General features: G+C 46.9%; 1 protein-coding gene across 1 annotated transcript; it reads left to right on the top strand.

Moving 5' to 3' along the window:
* Positions 1 to 1,763: 1,763 nt before the first annotated feature.
* ADCY9 (adenylate cyclase 9) lies at positions 1,764 to 18,346 on the top strand. Its single transcript, XM_034441390.3, has 10 exons — positions 1,764 to 3,420; positions 5,025 to 5,197; positions 5,952 to 6,056; positions 7,311 to 7,528; positions 8,625 to 8,727; positions 9,981 to 10,189; positions 10,413 to 10,572; positions 11,536 to 11,684; positions 11,995 to 12,036; positions 12,943 to 18,346. Exons 1-10 carry the CDS (start codon positions 1,779 to 1,781, stop codon positions 14,120 to 14,122), a joined length of 3,981 nt encoding a protein of 1,326 aa, XP_034297281.3. The 5' UTR covers positions 1,764 to 1,778; the 3' UTR covers positions 14,123 to 18,346.
* Positions 18,347 to 18,451: the final 105 nt, after the last annotated feature.

Genomic DNA, 18,451 nt, shown 5'->3' on the forward strand with positions numbered 1-18,451 from the left:
AGGGCAAAACGGAATCACCTTCCAAAATGAATGGTTCCCTTCTTTTTCCCTCCATGCCTGGATTTACTAGATGACTTCATCACTGGCAGGGACATTTCTGTGTGTGGAAAATACCCATAGGCCAGGCAGGAGAGTCAAGGCTATGCTTCTGAGGAGGTGCGTATGAAGGGGGTAGGTGGCTGGAGTCAGGAAGCATCTCCAGCAGAAAAGCTGGGTTTCTAACCCAGCCTTTTCATTTTTTTCCATGCTCAATCCCTCCCCCCCCTTCCTCTGCCTTCTCTGATCACAAAACCACTTTTTTGTCCAGCTAAAACTGGTGACAGAGGAGGAAATGCCCACAGGATGCAAGTTAGTTACCTCGGCATCAGGAGATCTGCCCCCCCCCCATTTTTTTCCCAATAGAAATGATTGATTTCCAAAATTAAGATGCTTCTAAGCATCTCTTGGGGGCAGCATCTCTGCCCAGCCATTGCTGAGAGGGAAACGGAGAGTTCTGTTATCCAAGGATGCTCAGAGGACTCTCAAAAGATCCCATAGGTGGGCACCCAACTTTGGCACGACTGTGGTTTGTGTGTTGCTGAGATTAACTAAGCCATTTCCCCCTTGAGGAAGTCATTTGGTCGAGTATTGAAGCTGCTTTCAGGAAGTGGCTAGACCACAGTGAGGCTCCGCAGAGGTGCTTTCGCTCCCCTTGCTTGGAATGTGTTTGGATGGCTTGGAAGGGCAAAGGGCTGGGAGTTCAGCTTCCTAATTTTTTGCTGCAGACTTGGCTCTGATGTGCGATAGGCAGCATCCGATGCGGCAGCTGCCTCTCTTCCCATTTCCCAGACTCCCTCTGGAGCTACTTGAGAAGCCGCCCGGTAGTTTTGATCCACAAATCCCCCAACAGCTTCAGGCGAAGTTTGCCGAAGCAGCCTTTCCTTCCCGACGCGCTTCTTGCTGCGCAGCCTTCAGAGCAACCCAATTCTGCCTTTTTCTGCTCTCAGAAGTGGGCCCCGGCATGACTTGTATGGCCGGCGCCCCTTCCCAAGGCGGCCAGAGGAGCAGCGCCCCTTTCTCTCGGCCCCCTCCTCCCGCACTGCCAGAAAGCCAAAGGGGTGTGTGTGTGTGTGGGGGGGGGTTTCTTTTAAAGGCCCCTTTTAAGGCGCGAAGGGCCGGCAGCAGAGGCGGCTCCTCCGGCGGCAGCGCAGCAGCAGAGAAGCTCCGCCCGCCGCTCCCAGACTTCCCACCGGAGGGAGTTCAGGAGCCGCCGGGGCCGCCCTCGCCTCCTCCCAGCAGCCGGAGCCTCGGACCGAGCAGGCCCTTCAGCGAGGGAAGGTCCCAGGCGGCGGGCGGGACCGGCGGGGGCCCGCAGCCGGGCGATCGGGGGCGGGGAGAGGGCTGGTCGGTCGTCCCCACCCCCACGGCGCTCGCGGGAGGCGGACGAGGGCTACGGCTGCGCACTTGGTCCCCGCTGCGCGTGCGCAGACCGCGTCCCCGGACGTCTCCCGCACCGCGCGCAGGCGCTCCTCGTCCCGCGCTCCAGTGACAGCAGCCTCGGCGCCGCCGCCGCCCCTCCCCCTCCTTCGACGCGGCCCGTGAGGCGTTTCCAGGCAGGCAGGCGGCGAGGGCGGGGGAGGGGAGCAGCCGGGCGGGGGGCTCCGGCGCGGCGCCATGCGGCGGAGCCCGGCGAGGCCCGGCGGGAGCAGCGGGAGGCCGGGCCTGAGAGGCGGCGGCGGCGGCGGCGGCGGCGGCGGGTTGGGCTGAGCGGCGCCGGGTGAGGCGAGGCGGGCGGGGCCATGGCGGCGGTGGCGGCCGCCGGCTCCCCGCCGCGTGGCACCGAGGTGAGCGTGGCCGGGGGCGGCGGGCGCGTGGCGGTGCGGCTGCAGGCGGCGGCGGCGGGGCGGGGGCGCGGGCGGCGGGGGCGCGCGCGGGCGGCGCTGGGCCCGGGGCTGGGGCTGGGGCTGGGGGCCGGGCGGGCGCCGCAGCTCTTCGAGCGCGCCTCGTCGCGCTGGTGGGACCCGCGCTTCGACTCGAGCAACCTGGAGCAGGCCTGCCGCGAGCGCCGCTTCCCGCAGACGCGGCGCCGGCTCCGCTACGCGCTCTGCTACCTGGGCGCGGCGGCGCTGCTGTGGGGCGCCTACCTGGGCTGGCGGCGGGGCGGGGGCGGGGGCGGGGCGGCGGCGGCGGCGGGGGTGGCGCTGGCCTTCCTGGCCGCCTGCCTGGCCGCGCTTCTCTTCACCTTCACGCGCGCCTACGGCCGCCACCCGGCCGGCTCGTCGCTGGCGCTGACCCTCCTGGTGCTGGCCCTCCCGCTGGCCACGCAGCTGCCGACGGCGCCCGGGCCCGGCGCGGGGGGCAACGGGAGCGCGCGCGCCGCGCCCCCGCCCTGCCTGTCCCCGGTGGGCAGCTTCTCGCTGTGCGTGGCCGCGCTGCTCCTGCTCTACGCCGTGCCGCACCTGCCGCTCTACCTGAGCCTGCTGTTTGGACTGGGCGGTTCGGCGCTCTTCGAGGCGCTGGGCTACGGCTTCCGCGACGAGCGCTGCTTCGCGCGCCCGCCGGGCCAGCGGCTGGCCCCCTGGGAGCTCCTGGGCAAGGCCCTGCTGCACCTCTGCATCCACGCCACCGGCGTTCACCTCTTCATCATGTCGGAGGTGCGGTCCAGGAGCACCTTCCTCAAGGTGGGGCAGTCCATCATGCACGGGAAGGACCTGGAGGTGGAGAAGGCCTTGAAGGAGCGCATGATCCACTCGGTCATGCCCAGGATCATCGCCGACGACCTGATGAAGCAGGGGGATGAGGACAGCGAGAACTCCTCCGTCAAACGCCATTCTGCCTCCAGCCCCAAAAGTAGGAAGAAGAAACCATCTATTCAGAAGACCCCCATTGTCTTTCGCCCCTTCAAGATGCAGCAGATAGAACAAGTCAGTATTTTGTTTGCCGATATTGTAGGCTTTACCAAAATGAGTGCCAACAAATCTGCGCATGCCTTGGTGGGGCTTTTGAACGACCTCTTTGGCCGCTTCGATCGCCTCTGCGAGGACACCAAGTGCGAGAAGATAAGCACTTTGGGGGACTGCTACTACTGTGTGGCAGGGTGTCCCGAGCCCCGAGCGGATCACGCTTACTGTTGCATCGAGATGGGCTTGGGCATGATCAAAGCCATTGAGCAGTTTTGCCAAGAGAAGAAGGAGATGGTGAATATGAGGGTTGGCGTACACACCGGAACAGTCCTTTGTGGCATTTTGGGAATGAGGAGGTTTAAGTTTGATGTCTGGTCCAATGATGTCAATTTAGCTAACTTAATGGAACAACTGGGTGTCGCTGGAAAGGTCCATATTTCAGAGGCTACTGCAAAATACTTGGATGATCGCTACGAAATGGAGGATGGAAAGGTGATGGAGCGTGTGGGCCAGAGCGTGGTAGCAGACCAGCTGAAAGGTATTTCTCTCATTTTTGCCTGTGAATAAGTTGATTTGTTTTGGAAGTTAACCTTTTCCTTCTCTTGTGCTAATGTGAGCAAATTTGGATCAATTTCATATTTTACGTGAAACCTGCCATGTAAACGTGGTGCCTCGGCCCTTCCTGGTTCTTGAAGAGATACTAAAGATGAGGGAGGTATGCATTGTAGCTGCAATGTCTTTTGGTTTCCAAGTGGAATTTTAATTAACTGATTATTTTATAGTTTGTGACATGTGATTTAACACTAAAATGTACACTTCCATAATAAAAATATACTTTTATTGCTATTCAGGTAAGTCACATGATGTTTGGTAAAAAGAAATTATCACTTTGGAAGGAAAAAAACCCTACAGTATTTTGGAGGACAGTTAAGATAGCTCTTCCATAAGATGGTTGAGCAAGGAAAAAAGTTGCTTTTGATACCAGCTTTTTGGGGGACAGTTTTTAGGATTCTATGAGTATTGTAAACTGCTAGAAGTTGGTATATAGTCCGCAGACTTTTTATTCTGCTGACCAACTTCTAGCAGTTTAGTATCAATTTTTATTAACGTCACAGACGAGGATTAGTAAAGGCATCTTAAATAAAAGAAAAGCACAGAGTATTGAGATAAATGTGAGTAGTGCGTGAGACTGGAGTAAAAGATGTTATAAAGTACACAAAAAAGTTTTTCTTCAGCAGTGAGGCCCTATTTCCACACACTAAGGGAATGCTATGGATGTAATAGATTTAGATTTCAGTAAGGCATTGGATAGAGTACAAGACAGCCGGCTACTTGATAAGAGAGAACAGTATGGGACACGCTGTGCCATTACCAGATGGGTTTGCAATTGGCTGATCGACCACACTCAGCATGTGGTCTTTATGGAACGACATTGGTGTGGAGGGAAGCATGCAGTGGGATACCTCAAGGTTCTTTCTTGGGACCAGTGCTCTTCAGGGTCTTTAGAAATGACCCAGATGGGAGGATTGAAGGGACGCTCATCAATTTGCAGATGACACACAGCTGTTCCCAATTTGGTCTTTTTAGTTTGATCATTTGATACAAAAAGCCTTTTGGAAGTTAACATTCACAGTGACACTAAAACAGTGCTTTTAAGTAAAAGTAAAAACAAAATATGTACAGTTTTTAAAAATTTGAAAGTACTCATGGATTATATTTCACAATCCTACCCTGTTTCCCCCAAAATAAGACCTCCCCTGATAATAAGCCCAATCGGGCTTTTGAGTGCACGGCAATAAGGCCAAGCGCTTATTCCAGGTTTCAAAAAAATATAAGACAGGGTCTTATTTTCGGGGAAACGCGGTATTAAAAAAAAAGAATAGAAAAATAGCCAATGAGAAATCAATTACTACCCTAGTAGCTGGCCAAGCAATTTATAAAATGCAGATTTGTTGCTAAAAAGTGGATTTGGCTGTTTCCAAAGGAGAAATGAGTCATTTCTCTGCAGGCTGTGATGGCAAGGGATGTAGGATGGCCATCTGTAGTAAACAGCGTTTTGCAGAAAGGAGCTCTACAGGTAAGTTGGGGGAAGTGTATAGTGGAAGAATAACAACAGATATGTTAACTATAGTTTTCCTGTAGGTTTGAAAACATACTTGATCTCTGGCTTGAAAAAGAAGGAGACACATTGCAGCTGCTCAGAGACGCTCCTCCTTCCAGGTCTAGAAGCAGGAGATGGAAGCAAGTCACAGGGAACTTCATCGGAGAATGTGGATGATTTAGCAAAAACATTCAAGTACTTAGAAAAAAATAAGGTTTGAAAAATGCAAATTCTGTACATTTCTATGGATTTGTTTTTAGAAACCTATTTTCACAACCTACCCAAAATTGGAAGCTTTCATCTGCAGTTACTGATCCTCTAAGAAGGCAAATCATAAATTGGTTTATTTTTTTGCTCTGGAAGTCATAACACGAGAAGGTGTGGATTATGAGTTGGCTGTGAGGGTCTTGGTTTAAATCTCACATAGTTTAGGAGCCCTTGCGTCGTTAATTGCAGAAGTTGAAAAATGCTGCTCTAAGCACTTCTGAGAAAAAGCCAGCAAGCAGCTAGCATAAAGGGGCAAGGATCACGGTTGCCAGCCTTGGTAGAATGAGTGACACAAAATCATTAAATGCAAGTAAGAAAAAAGACCATAACTTTTTGGATGGGTCTGTTTTTGCAAAGGGTGTATAAAAGCATTTGTTCCAAAAACCAAGCATTTGCTTTTCTAATAATTGATTTAATCTGCTGATATGTACAAATTAGGTTGAGATATGAGATGGGGAAAAGACAGCTGCTAAATGCTAACTGTGTCTTCTCATGTGCATGATAACTTCTTTCAATGCCCAAGTGCCTCATTGTGTTCTGAAACATTTAAGGGAGGAAAAGTGTCACGTGCAGACTAGATAGCACCCCAGGAATTACACAAAATATGTGCCATTTTGAATAGCATACAGACACTGGCAGTAGAGGCAGGCCAGGGACGAAAGGAGCAATTCACCCTGTAGTATGTTTCTTTGTGGTTGCAGATCTGCCATTCGTGCAGTGTTACTTTTTCCCCTGGCTGTGCTGTGAGTGCAGAGGAAGGAACATTTCAAAATGGATGCCAGGAGGACCATAAGACCAGCACAAAGGTAATTTTTTTTTTTTAAATTTGATTTATATGCTGCCCTTCTCCGGAGACTCAGGGCGGCTTACAGTATGTTAAGCAATAGCCTTCATACTTTTGTATATTTATACAAAGTCAGCTTATTGCCCCCACAAACTGGGTCCTCATTTAACCTACCTTAGAAAGGATGGAAGGCTGAGTCAACCTTGAGCCTGGTAAGATTCGAACCTGCAGAAATTGCAGGCAGCTGTGTTAATAACAGGGTGCATTAAACCACTGTACTACCAAGCCTCTTTTATTCTTCAAGTCACCTTCTTCTCTTCAACGGAACAGAAGCTGATGCAGGTCGGTCATGAGATGAGACAGAGTCAAATAGGGTGCAAGTAAAACTTTGGAATGAGATGGCCTTCAAGTGCTCGCCTAGGTGTTCTTGAGTGCAGATGGTTCCAAGCCCTTTTCTTATTCTCAGGAATCGTATGTATGAGATTTCTCCCTAGGATGATTTGAAGAGCACCGTGATGTACTGTTGGATATTTTTAAAAATTCCCTTTGCTATCTTGTAAGTTGGGCTGCTTATAGTGCGCTTCCCATTAATTAGGTTAGTGTAACTCCTTTTGTTTTAATTTTTCAGTGCTGTACAGGAATTCTTACAATTCTTCATTTTTTTAAAGAGTTTTGGAACTTCAGCCCCTGGTAATATGGCTGTTTTTAAGTTCCTAAATTTTTTAGCTTGAAACCCTGAAAAGGTTGTAAATTGTACTTTATTTAATTTTGGTTTAAAATGCATTTTCTACAGTTTTTTTAAAAATGTTAGTGTTTGCCTTTTCTAAAGATTGTTTTCTGAGCTAGAGAAAGCTGAATTCAGACTCCTGTTTGCTCAAGAGTGCTGAAATGCTGAAGGCCTTCTGGTCTGCCCTGATCAGAGGAAGCCCTGAAAATGGACCCAACTCTGCTACTTTAAAAAATGTGTATCTTATGTGAGCCCACCTTTGGGATTAGACATGGTGAAAATAAAATGATTCATGACATGATACAAATCTTTCTGCTGTTGTTAATTTAATCAGGTTTGTTAAAAACAACATCCTTAACAATTTATCGGCCTTACGTTTCTTTTTTTTTTCCTTGCAAGTGCTGTTTTATACATTCAAAAATAGAATAAAATCGTTGAACAGAGATGATTTTTCTACCACAGTATACTTGTAGAAACAGACAAGTATAATCTGAATTCTCTCTGACTTAATTATAAACTACTTCAATTTCTCTCTTTTTGTCCATTCAGAGTCCTGGGGGAGGCAGCCCAAAGTCTCGGAATGGACTTCTAAGTCCCCCACAAGAGGAAAAACTCAGCAACAGCCAAACGTCTCTTTATGAAATGTTGCAAGAGAAGGGAAGATGGGTTGGAGCAAGCTTGGATCATTCGGCTCTTCTGCCATTGCGGTTCAAAAATATCCGAGAAAAAACAGATGCTCACTTTGTTGATGTCATTAAAGAAGACAGGTCAGGCAAAGCATTCTCATCACTTGGACCTTTGCTCTCCATGGGGCTCCACAAGGTTCAGCAGATTGGGGGGAGATGGAGCGCTTCAAGACCCACCAGTCTGAGTGCCATTTGCTCAGCCCCTCCCTCTGCTTATCACTTCCTATGGAATAGAAAATTGCTGAACCAAACGGGCTTGATTTGCTCAATTTTTTATCAGTGTTTTCTTTTATCAGTCTAGTTCTCTTTAAAGTTGTATTGTGTCCAGGAAGGTTGAGTGTTAACCTGCAGCCTGTGAACAGACACGCTGCAGTTAAGTCAGCTAATCTCACCAATTCTTTTTTTTAACATGCACGAATGCCACTTTTCTGAGGCTTGGTGGAGTGCAGGGTCTCAGCATACAAACAGGAAGCCAACTTGTTGTGCATACTTGTTAAGTTGCAACGACGAGACCTCTGGCCCTGGCAAGGGGACTTTTCCTTATTTAATGGTGGTCTCATTTATGCAGTTTTTATGTTGACAGATAGAGTCTGGCTGAAATGCTTGGAAGAGATAAGTTCTGTGGTTTTTTTTCAACGAGCTGCTGATTGTCCTAATTTTTCTGTGCTGAGGATGAGTGATCTGTTTGCAACAATCAGAATAGGCACTTTGTGATCTGTGTGGTCTCATTCTTTGTTTGCCAACAAGTTTATGGCAGTGCTGAGATTAGAAGTTTATTCTTGGCTCCCACCTTAGACACAAAGCCCGTTGGATGACCTTGGGCCAGTCATTTTGTCACAGCCCTAGTAAGTAGGCATTGGCAAATAACTTCTGAAAAAATGGTTTGGCAATGTCAAGAAAATTACAGGGACTTGTCCAGGCAATCTCAGAATCAGACACAGTAGAGCAGAAGGAAAAGAAAATTATTCATGCAGTGTAGTTGACTGAGGTCCAGTCATTAAGCAGCAATTACTTTTTATTTGAAGAGTTAATACAGCACTCCTCTTTCCCCAAGCCCAATTAAGGATGGGCTAATAATTAAAGATGCCTGTGTTTCAGTGATCTGTCAAAGGAGGATGATTAATCATTATTTCTTTGTTGGAAAATAAACTTTCCTAAAATGAATGTTTTCCCTCAGCTTGATGAAAGACTATTTTTTTAAGCCACCCATTAACAAGTTGAGCCTGAACTTCCTTGAACATGATTTGGAGATGGCCTACCGGAGCAGCTACCAAGAAGAGGTAAGGTTTTGTGTGTGTGTATCTGTGTGCACACAGGCACATGCATGCTGATAGTATCTGAGGAACACTAACAAAATTCCAAAACAATGTATGTTTCTTTTAACTGTTCATGTTGACTGGGGAGAGATCAGTAATTGTTATGCTGCCTGTTTTCTACACTGATATTCCCTCTTTGAAAAAGAGAAGCTTGGTTGGCAGTTTGGCAGTTACTTTTGATTTAGGCTTTGTTTTAAATCATTTCAAGTGTGTTTTGTCTCTGCTTTTGCTATTGGTGAAGGGAAGTCTTTGAAAGAGAAACTGAAATTGCAGCATCCACAGCGTAGCAACTAGGCTCCTGTCTAGAGTCTCCAACCAGGAACATGTAATACCTGTTTTGATAAACTATGTTGGCTTGATGCTAAATTTAAGGAGCTTGCTTTTATGTACAAGCATTCACACCCTTCCTACTTGAACCATATAAATTAACAAATAAAACTTTTTTCTCTTCTAGCATTTTACTACTTTTATTTAAATAGGTATATGAAATTCTGGCAACGTATCTGATAAACTGCAGGAGACATACTACTCTTCAGGCCACTAAACTTCACATATAAATTTGGGCTCAAATTTGCAAGCTTCACCAAGAATGTTTTTATCGATTATTTATTTTACAGACCTTTGTCCTGGAAACAGTCCCTGTTGTGACTGCTTTAAACTTTAGTCCTGTATCACTTCTTCCTTTGTGTATCTATATTCACTAAGTCAGGTTTTTTTCCCTGTCATTCCATACAGAGTGGGCAAATGTGCACTGTTTGCATACGAAGATAATTAAAAGATAGGTGGTTAAAAACAGGGTCTATAGACTGGAAGGTCTGGTTATAAACTAAAATATCTCTCAGCTATCCGAAGTAACGATCCATGACTTTTATAATAACCTCATATCAAGGAGAAGTTATCTGATTTCTTCTAAAGTGGTTTTGAGAATAACTTCCTCTAAGAATCTAGATTCGGTTTGTTGTACTCACTTTTGCTGATTGTTTTCATTCTGGTGGTCAGAATCTGGTGATTCTGAAAACTGCTGCTGTATCTTAGTAATTTTTTTCTAAAATAGAGAGCAGAGAACCATTGTAAAGAGTGGAGGTCATCTCTGGATCAGATTCTGAAATCAAAGCGAAAAGTGTAGAGTTAGGTGACTTTTGATTTCCCTGCTTGGTGTTGGGTTCTGAAGAAGCTCCTGCGTGGCCAGCCAACTTCAACCTTTTCGTTCTCCCCAGGTTGTTAGAAGAGTCCCTGTGAAGACCTTCGCTAGCGCTACCTTCAGCTCCCTCCTGGACGTATGCCTATCCGCCACCGTCTTCCTCATCCTCTCCATCGCTTGCTTCCTGAAACATGGGGTGGTGGCCTCTCCTCCTCCTCCTGCAGCCGTGGCTGTGGCAGTAGTGGCCGTCTTGCTCGAGGTGGTCTCTCTTACCGTCTCCATCAGGTGAGCCAAACGCTGTGCTTGTCCTCCCTCCTTCAATATCAGGGCTTCCTTGTTGGATGCAGGTGACAGCAAATGCACACCCCCCCCCCCCGGTGCAAAGGGAGGCTGTCCTGATTTTGGAAGGGGGGAAGCTCTGATGTCACTGATGGGCACTTGTGGTGGAGAAGCATTCTCCTGAGGCTAAGGGCAGGGAAAGCTCAGCAGCTGTCTCTACGGTTTCCAGGATGGCTTTCTTTCTGGAGGATATGATGGTCTGCACCAAGCGACTCTTGGAAGTGATTGCTGGGTGGCTGCCCCGACACTTCATCGGAGCCGTTTTGATCTCCCTGCCTGCTCTTGCGGTCTTCTCACACTTCACCTCTGAGTTTGGATCCAACCTCTATGTACGTTGGCCTCAGCACCAGCTCTTGGTGGGCAAGCAGAGTTTCCGAGTGAGAAAGCATGGGGGGGTGGGGATGTCTTTTACCCTACTTTCGGTCATTGGATGCTCTGGGTCTAAAATTATTATTTTTTTAAATTTGATTTATATGCCGCCCTTCTCCGGAGACTCAGGGCAGCTTACAATGCGTTAAGCAATAGCCTTCATACTTTTGTATATTTTATACAAAGTCAGCTTATTGCCCCCACAAACTGGGTCCTCAATTTACCTACCTTAGAAAGGATGGAAGGCTGAGTCATCCTTGAGCCTGGGGAGATTCAAACTTGCAGTAATTGCAGGCAGCTGAATGTTAATAACAGGCTATTAGTCTGCTGCGCCACCAGGCTCTTCTGGTGCCAAATCACACGGAGAGACTTCTTGTCCAGGAGTGGAAACAGGTAGCCGGAATGGGCAGTGGCCCCCTTTGTTCATCCCAGTCAACTAGAGTACTCCCAAAGGGCTCCACTTCTCAGTCAGAGTTTTGCTCCCAGCGCTGGGAGCCTAGAGGAGGAGGGAGGGGGCGCTTCCCTCCTCCTCTAGGTTTATCTTCCACCCAAATTTGGTCTGCTGCAATTCCCTGGGCGACTACTGTCTAAGAAGCCAGTGGATTCTGAATCAGACTGCCTGCCTTTAGTGAACTTTTCCCTGGATTAGGTGATACTTCAGCCTGTGGTCTGACCACCCTAGGAATCTGCGTGGCAGAGCCACCCTGTTTCTGTCCTCCCAACTCATAATGAAATTAGGCATTTTCTGCCAGGCACAGAAGCAGACAGACCTTAAATATGACTTCAGTCAAATCCATGGAGGATGAAAGATTTCGTGACTGCTCTAATATTGTCGCTTATTTTAACTTTGGGATTTTTTTGAGGAAAGGTACAGCAGTTTTGCTCTAATTTGCTCCACTGTTCTAATATTTCTTTTGTTGCAGTCCACCATGTTTATGTGTTCTGCAGTTCTCATCACAATAGTCCAGTACTGTAACTTTTGTCAGCTCAGCTCCTGGATGAGATCCTCTTTGGCTACCCTTGTTGGGGGGGTCCTCCTCCTCCTCCTGTACGTGTCCTGGTGTCCTGACAGGTGAGTCAAGACAAACCACTGCAATCCTAATGAAGACCAGGCTGCCGTATCCAGGAAAGGTCCCAGGATGCTGGAATGAAGCCTGCTTGCTTCAAGAGAAGTGCCACAATGGTTGCCAGTTTTGCCTAGGAGTGTGGCTAAGCGATGGAGGAGAAAGTCTAAAGAGGGCTGGGGTGTGTATGCATCACAGGGATTAGCAATTTAGTGAGAGAAGAAGTCCTACTTTGTGACTACTGCCATGTGGTTGCCTTTGTTTTGGTCCAGACTGTTGGTTTGTTGATAATGTGAGTCCCTTATGTTTCTGTTTCAGCGTCTTGGAGGATTCAAACCTTGTTTCATTGAGGAACCTAAGGTATGTTTTTAAGAGCTATTGGACTTTATTGTGTCTCAGCCTCCAGTCTTTGGTGTATATTCTTTAAGGATCCAAACTGCTCTATTCTGCCAGCTGAGAGTCAGTATAGAAGTTGTGACCAAAATGAAAAAGATTTTGAAGAGGCTAAAATTTGGACTGTGAACCACAGGTTTCCTTTTTATGAATCTCAGAGTACTCTTTAAGTTCTGAAGCCGTGAGATCAGTGGTGGGTTTCTACTGGTTCGCCCTGGTTCGGACGATCCGGTAGTGGCGGCGGGAGGCTCTGCCCACCCGCCGGACATCATCATGGGCACTCTGCGCATGTGCAGAGTGCACACACGCATGCACTCACAGTTCCGAACCAGTAGCGAAGGTAAGTGGAACCCACTACTGCGTGAGATGGATTATTTCTAAGCACAATATTTTTATAGAGCAATAACATTATAAAGCCAGGTGCTCTTAAGGTGTCATGCCTATATATTCACAAGTCTCTCACTTGCAGTGTGGCCAGATGTGTCTCTTCTGTTAACTACTAAGAGAGAAGCTGTAATGATATGAGCTGTTGAACAGTTTCTATATGTATCAAGATACGTATCAAAATTGGATGTTCTTAACAATGAGTACATCACACATTTGATTTAAGGAAATTCTCTTTGGAGTTTGACTTGGAAAAAAATGTTGCATCAGGCTGGCCGTCCTCAGCCCACATGCCCAATGCCATTTCAGCATATCCCAGCTTCACATGTACCCTTTGTGCCAACACACAGAGCCTTTAAATGTTGATACATGTTCATGTAAAAACTAGATGATTATAATGATCACAGCACCTGTTTGAGATCCCAAACAGAATGATCTGAAGTTATCTTTAAAGAATGCATTATCTTTTTTGTTTTGTTCCTTCCCCAGCTTCATAGAGAATGTCTGCAACAGGTCTGCATCAGAGGACTTCAGTAGGCCGGCAGATCTGATTGGCCTGGAAGTGGTTTTAGGCCTCTTCCTTCTCCTTGTCTTAGTTTGGTTCTTAAATCGGGAGTTTGAGGTGAGTTACCGTCTCCATTATCATGGAGATGTGGAAGCTGATCTTCACCGTACCAAGATTCAAAGCATGAGGGACCAGGCGGACTGGCTCCTGCGGAACATCATTCCCTACCATGTGGCCGAGCAGCTGAAAGTGTCTCAAAGCTATTCCAAAAACCACGACAGCGGGGGTGTGATCTTTGCCAGCATTGTGAACTTCAGTGAGTTCTACGAGGAGAATTACGAAGGAGGCAAGGAATGTTACCGCGTCCTGAATGAACTGATTGGAGACTTTGATGAGCTGCTAAGCAAGCCTGATTACAGCAACATTGAGAAAATCAAAACCATCGGGGCCACCTACATGGCTGCCTCTGGGCTGAACGCTTCCCAGTGCCAGGACAGCAGTAACCCTCATGCCCATCTGCAGACGCTCTTTGAATTTGCCAAAGAAATGATGCGTGTGGTGGATGACTTTAACAACAACATGCTGTGGTTCAATTTTAAGTTGAGGATCGGCTTTAACCATGGCCCCCTGACAGCTGGGGTCATCGGCACCACCAAGCTCTTGTACGACATCTGGGGGGACACTGTGAACATAGCAAGCAGGATGGACACCACGGGAGTCGAGTGCCGGATCCAGGTGAGTGAGGAGAGTTACCGCATTCTTCACAAAATGGGCTATGACTTTGATTACCGTGGGACAGTCAATGTGAAGGGCAAAGGCCAAATGAAGACTTTCCTCTATCCCAAATGCATGGACAGTGGGGTGGTGCCCCACCATCAGTTGTCTATCTCTCCAGATATTCGGGTTCAAGTGGATGGCAGCATTGGGCGGTCTCCAACTGATGAGATCACCAACTTGGTGCCTTCTGTACAGAACTTGGACAAGATGCCTCCCGACATAGAGCTCAAAGATTTGCTTCCCCGCTTCAAGAAGTTTCCCAAAGAATTGGTTAAATTAGACAGTCGCCCTCAGTTTGGTGCAGCTGGTGAGAAGGGTGTCTGTGAGGAGGCTGGGCCAGGGGAGGTCAATGAACTGACCAAACTGAACAGCTCCCGGAGTGTGTGATGCCCATCGATTCTTCTCAGCGAGAAATCTGAGCTCTCTCCAACTGACCTTTTCTCTTGCACAGTGGGCTGACAGGAAATGACACAGCCTGGCTCAGTTGTTACCCGTTTCTTTGGGCACCTGAATTGGAGAGGATCGTAGCCATGCCAGGCTCTGGCCCCTCTTTTTCACTTCCCTTGAAATGTTTATTTTTTCCTGAGAGGAGACATCAAGTGCCTTCAGACAGACTCTGCTGGACTCCTCTCTGGACTGAGGAGGAGCGATATAGATTGGGGATTGGAACACATTTAAAGGACAAGCTGTGGTTGCTTCATTTTTGTTTCTCATCAACAGCTTCCTTTGCACCTCCAAGCAGAGTGAATAAATAGGTGTGAGTGTGTACAGCACTCATATTTTATATGTAAACACGGACAATTGCATGTTTGCCTACCTTCTGTGATCGACACTAAGAACTGCTCAAAGGAGATACCAGGGGCCGGAAGGAATGATCATCTTGGAACAGGGAGGAATGAGAAGATTTCATTTGGAGTTCAGTACTTACTAAAGAAGCAGCTGAGCTGTTGTTTGCCAAAATCAGATTAAAGTGCCATTGTGCTTTCTGGAACGCTGGACTTGCCGTTTCCCGGCAGATCAGAAGGGGGCAGGTAGTGTACAGCCCATCTTTCCCAGCCAGTCGGATTTGCTGGTGCCGCCAGTTTTGGTCCTGGTGGTTCTTCATTTTTCCTTTGCCAATTTAGGGGGCAGGTAGTAAGGCCTGACTTGGGCCTGCCTCACTTTATTTTCTGCTTTGGGGGCCCTGCTGGCCCCCATCAGTTTACCTGTCTACATGCAAAAGCCAGCCTGTCCCTCAGCAGAATTTGCCCCAAAGGTGATGATAATACCTCCAGGGGCATCTGGATTAACTCGTGCAGTATTTGAGTCATAACTGTGTGTCACAAGATGTCAAAACAAGCGGGAGTAAGATAAGACCTCAGCCATGTAGCCTTTTGCTGAGGAAATGATACACTCTTTTATTTGGCACAATATTTTTATTCCAGTATACTCTAGTGAAATATTGGTCCACCTAAAGAAAAGAAATTCAATCATAAATCTCTAATATTAATATGCAAAAATGAATAGGGACTGACTTACTTTTTTCCAAGCTCAAATAACCTGAAAATCAAAATGCTTTTAGGGTTAGACAAACTTGGGCTACTTTAAAAGTATTAAGTTTTAATGTATCATAGAACTCTCCTTTGGCACTTTTTCACCACCAGACTTGATGAAGCCTGAAGATGACAGAGTTCCCTCTTTTTGTGGGTCAGCTGATTCTGTTAAAACTAGAGTATAGGCTTTTTTCCTGCCAATTATTGAACGCATCCCAAGAATTTGTGGCCCAAGGAGCTTTTCTGTACCTCATTCTTTCTTTGAATCTACCATCACAGATGTGCCAAACAGCACTACAGTGCGCAAGCCCCTTTTCCAGCATGGGCTGAAGGCGCAGCAATGCAGGCTGCCCTCCACGCTTTTCAGGGAGGAAAACAGGGCTGTGTGCTTCGCAAAGCGCAATTACAAAGGCAACCTTTTTTTCTGCCTAGCATACTGTGGTTACATTCGTAAACACCAGGATTGGGAATTACCAGCAATGTACGCAATAGGTTATTAGGAGTAGGCTGCACTCATTTGGATGCATCTTCTTGCCTCCCTTTCAGTCGAGCTTCCAGAAAAATCAGTGTCAATTTATATTCTCTATAAATGAATAATCTGAGGTTACCCTTTGAATCCTAGTCTCTGTTTGAACTGCTGTTTTCCCTATGCTAAGTGGATCGCGCTTAATGCCAAGCCTCAGCAGGCAGACAGCTACTAGAAAGAACTTTTTTGGGTGGTGGCATTTTGCTTCAGGATCAAAAATAGCTATACTCCTTCGATTTCTTCCTGGGTTCTGCTCTCAGTATGGAGTAGATTGTTGATTGCCTAGGGTTTCCTGCCAAAAGGGACCTGCAGAGTTAAATTCAACCTTTTCAGATAAGAGCAGTAGCATTGCCTAGATTGCTGCTGAGAGTAGCTCTTTCTTGTGTCAAAAGTGCAGAAAGTTCTGAGTCTTTATTTTATTTACTTCAGTTCCAGACACCAGTGGTCTTGGAGAGGGAAAGAGCTTGGCCATTTTATGGTTCAGCAACTGTTGTGTTCAGTTAGCAAAGTAACCTGAAAAGTAAATTCCACAACCTCCTTTTGAAGAATGCAGCATGCTATCTTGAAGCTTTTATCTATGGCAAACAGGGTAGCTTGCTGGCCTAAGCCATCTTGGATCCTAGAAAGTATTTCTTGCTGTGACCAAATAACTGCTTCAACCAAGGTTAGTGGGGTATTCCAGCCCTTTCCCTGTCAGAAAGGTCCAGAAGACAAGTTAAACAGGCTTCCACAGACAGTTTTTATTCTAAAAGCTGTTCATGTTGCCACTATCTGCAGGTAACTAGATGGAAAGAAGGGTCCCTTGGGAAAATGGAGTAACTGTTGAGCATTTCAAGCATAGCAAAACAGCAACAAAAATTCTGAAAGAAGACAGGTTGTGGGTCCATCATGGTAGTTCAGAAGTTTTGAATAAGTGCTTTATTAAATGTGTATGTAAATAATACAACTCCAATACTGTGCAGTGTCCTGTATTTTGGTTTGGAATATTCTGAGATGAGAGAACTTGACAATATAATGGGAAATTGCAGGCTGATAGAAGAAATACACTGATGGACTAACAAGCAGCAAATTCCTGAAGGGTAGGAGGGACGGGTGGGATAGTAAGAGAAGCCAAGGTCTGGTGCCTTTTTGTAAGGAAACTCCTCACAGTTTAGGCTAGGCTGTACTGTAAAGTGGCTTAAGGAGACATCAAGGCCTGATGTGGAAAGAGAGACGGGAGACACTTGTACAGAAGAGGGCTAGGAAGGAGCTCTGCCTTGCTTTGCTGAAAGTGGAGTTTCATTAAAATTCTTGTCACTTACTGAAGTTAGATTCAGTCAAATCAAGGCAGTAAGTGCCTGTTTGGGAGTGGATCAAGCCTGCATCCTCTTCTGCTGACTGTAATCTCTTGATCAAAGTCTTTGCTTTTGACTTCCACAGCAAGCAATTTCCTCCTTGCCTGTCATCTGGGATTGTCTGGTTTGCTCCCTAGTAAATCCTGGCAGGAATAATAGTTTCTCCTTTTTCTCCATAACTTGCATTTCCTACAGAGCATCTGCTAGTTCTGAAGTGTGCAGGGATCACAATGGTGCCAGTGGGGCGCTGTTCCCATTTTACAGAAACAATACCTCTAGAAGAGGCCACGGGACTATTGACCTCCGTGAGAAACTCCTGAGCACTGGAGAATTTGAGGGCTGCCCAAGTGTATGCTGGTTCTTCACTGCTACTGCCTCTCCTGTGCTGCTGATCCACATAGCAGGGAGGTTTGAGTATCTGCTCTCCTAGATCTCAGAAGCAAGATACACCAGATCATCTTAATCTGGACAGGAACATTTTATGTCTGATGGCTGGTTGGTGTGTTTTAGGAGTTTTCTGGGGCTGTTTCATCTTAGCAATAGGCCCTGGCAGATGCATTTTGTCCTGGGAAATAGGAAGTGGTGCATCTCCTTTGCCTCTGTCTTAAGTCTGGGCTATGCAACACCCTTGTCTGTCCTCAGTGTACACAAGAATTGATCCTTTGTCACTGTTGCCTCTTGTGCTGAATTAGGGGAAGAGCAAGAGATAAGCAATGAAACTTGAAGCCGCTTCATTGGCTTGAAATGTGTCTATGCTCAAACCATGTGCCTACATACAGTGAATTGGACTATTGTGTACTCAGGACAATTTCTTGGGTAAACATGATATAATTTATTAATTAATCTTCAGCTGGTTTGCAGGGTACATAAGGCTCAATAGTGCCATATGAACGCATCAGGGTTGTTGGGCTTCCCTTGAGCCAGGCTTTCCGAGGGAAGGCTCCTGAGCAACTGGGCTGGATTTTAAAATCCATTCCTTGGCATGGCCTTGACTCCTCTCAAGCCACTCCTGTGCTGGGGTGGCCCAGAGGTTAACTGACTGTCGGAAGTGTGGAGAGTATTGCCAGATGTGGGATGTAAATAGCCGCTGAGAATAGGCCTGACTGGCACCTGAGAGCAAAGGTGAAATGCTGCAAGATGAATGGGGAAGAACGGTAGAAACCTTTCTTTGTTACTTAGGCAATGTAATCAATTCTCTATTAAACTCTTCTGTATTGGATATGCAGGATCACTTCTTTGTTCATACACCGGATCCAGAGAGCAACCATACACAGCCCAATGTTTACTGTCAGGTGACTGCAGTAGAAATCATGAAAAGGGTAAA

This window comes from Pantherophis guttatus, chromosome 14, assembly GCF_059756535.1.
Source record: "Pantherophis guttatus breed Tessera chromosome 14, ASM5975653v1, whole genome shotgun sequence".
In the NCBI taxonomy this organism is placed as follows: Eukaryota; Metazoa; Chordata; class Lepidosauria; order Squamata; family Colubridae; genus Pantherophis; species Pantherophis guttatus.

Excerpts from the sequence above, each read along its gene's own strand:
- ADCY9 (XM_034441390.3), top strand. The coding sequence starts at position 1,779 with ATGGCGGCGGTGGCGGCCGCCGGCTCCCCGCCGCGTGGCACCGAGGTG. Across the intron at positions 8,728-9,980 it reads GGAGCAGCTACCAAGAAGAG|GTTGTTAGAAGAGTCCCTGT; the intron begins GTAAGGTTTTGT and ends CGTTCTCCCCAG. Across the intron at positions 11,685-11,994 it reads GTGTCCTGGTGTCCTGACAG|CGTCTTGGAGGATTCAAACC; the intron begins GTGAGTCAAGAC and ends TTTCTGTTTCAG.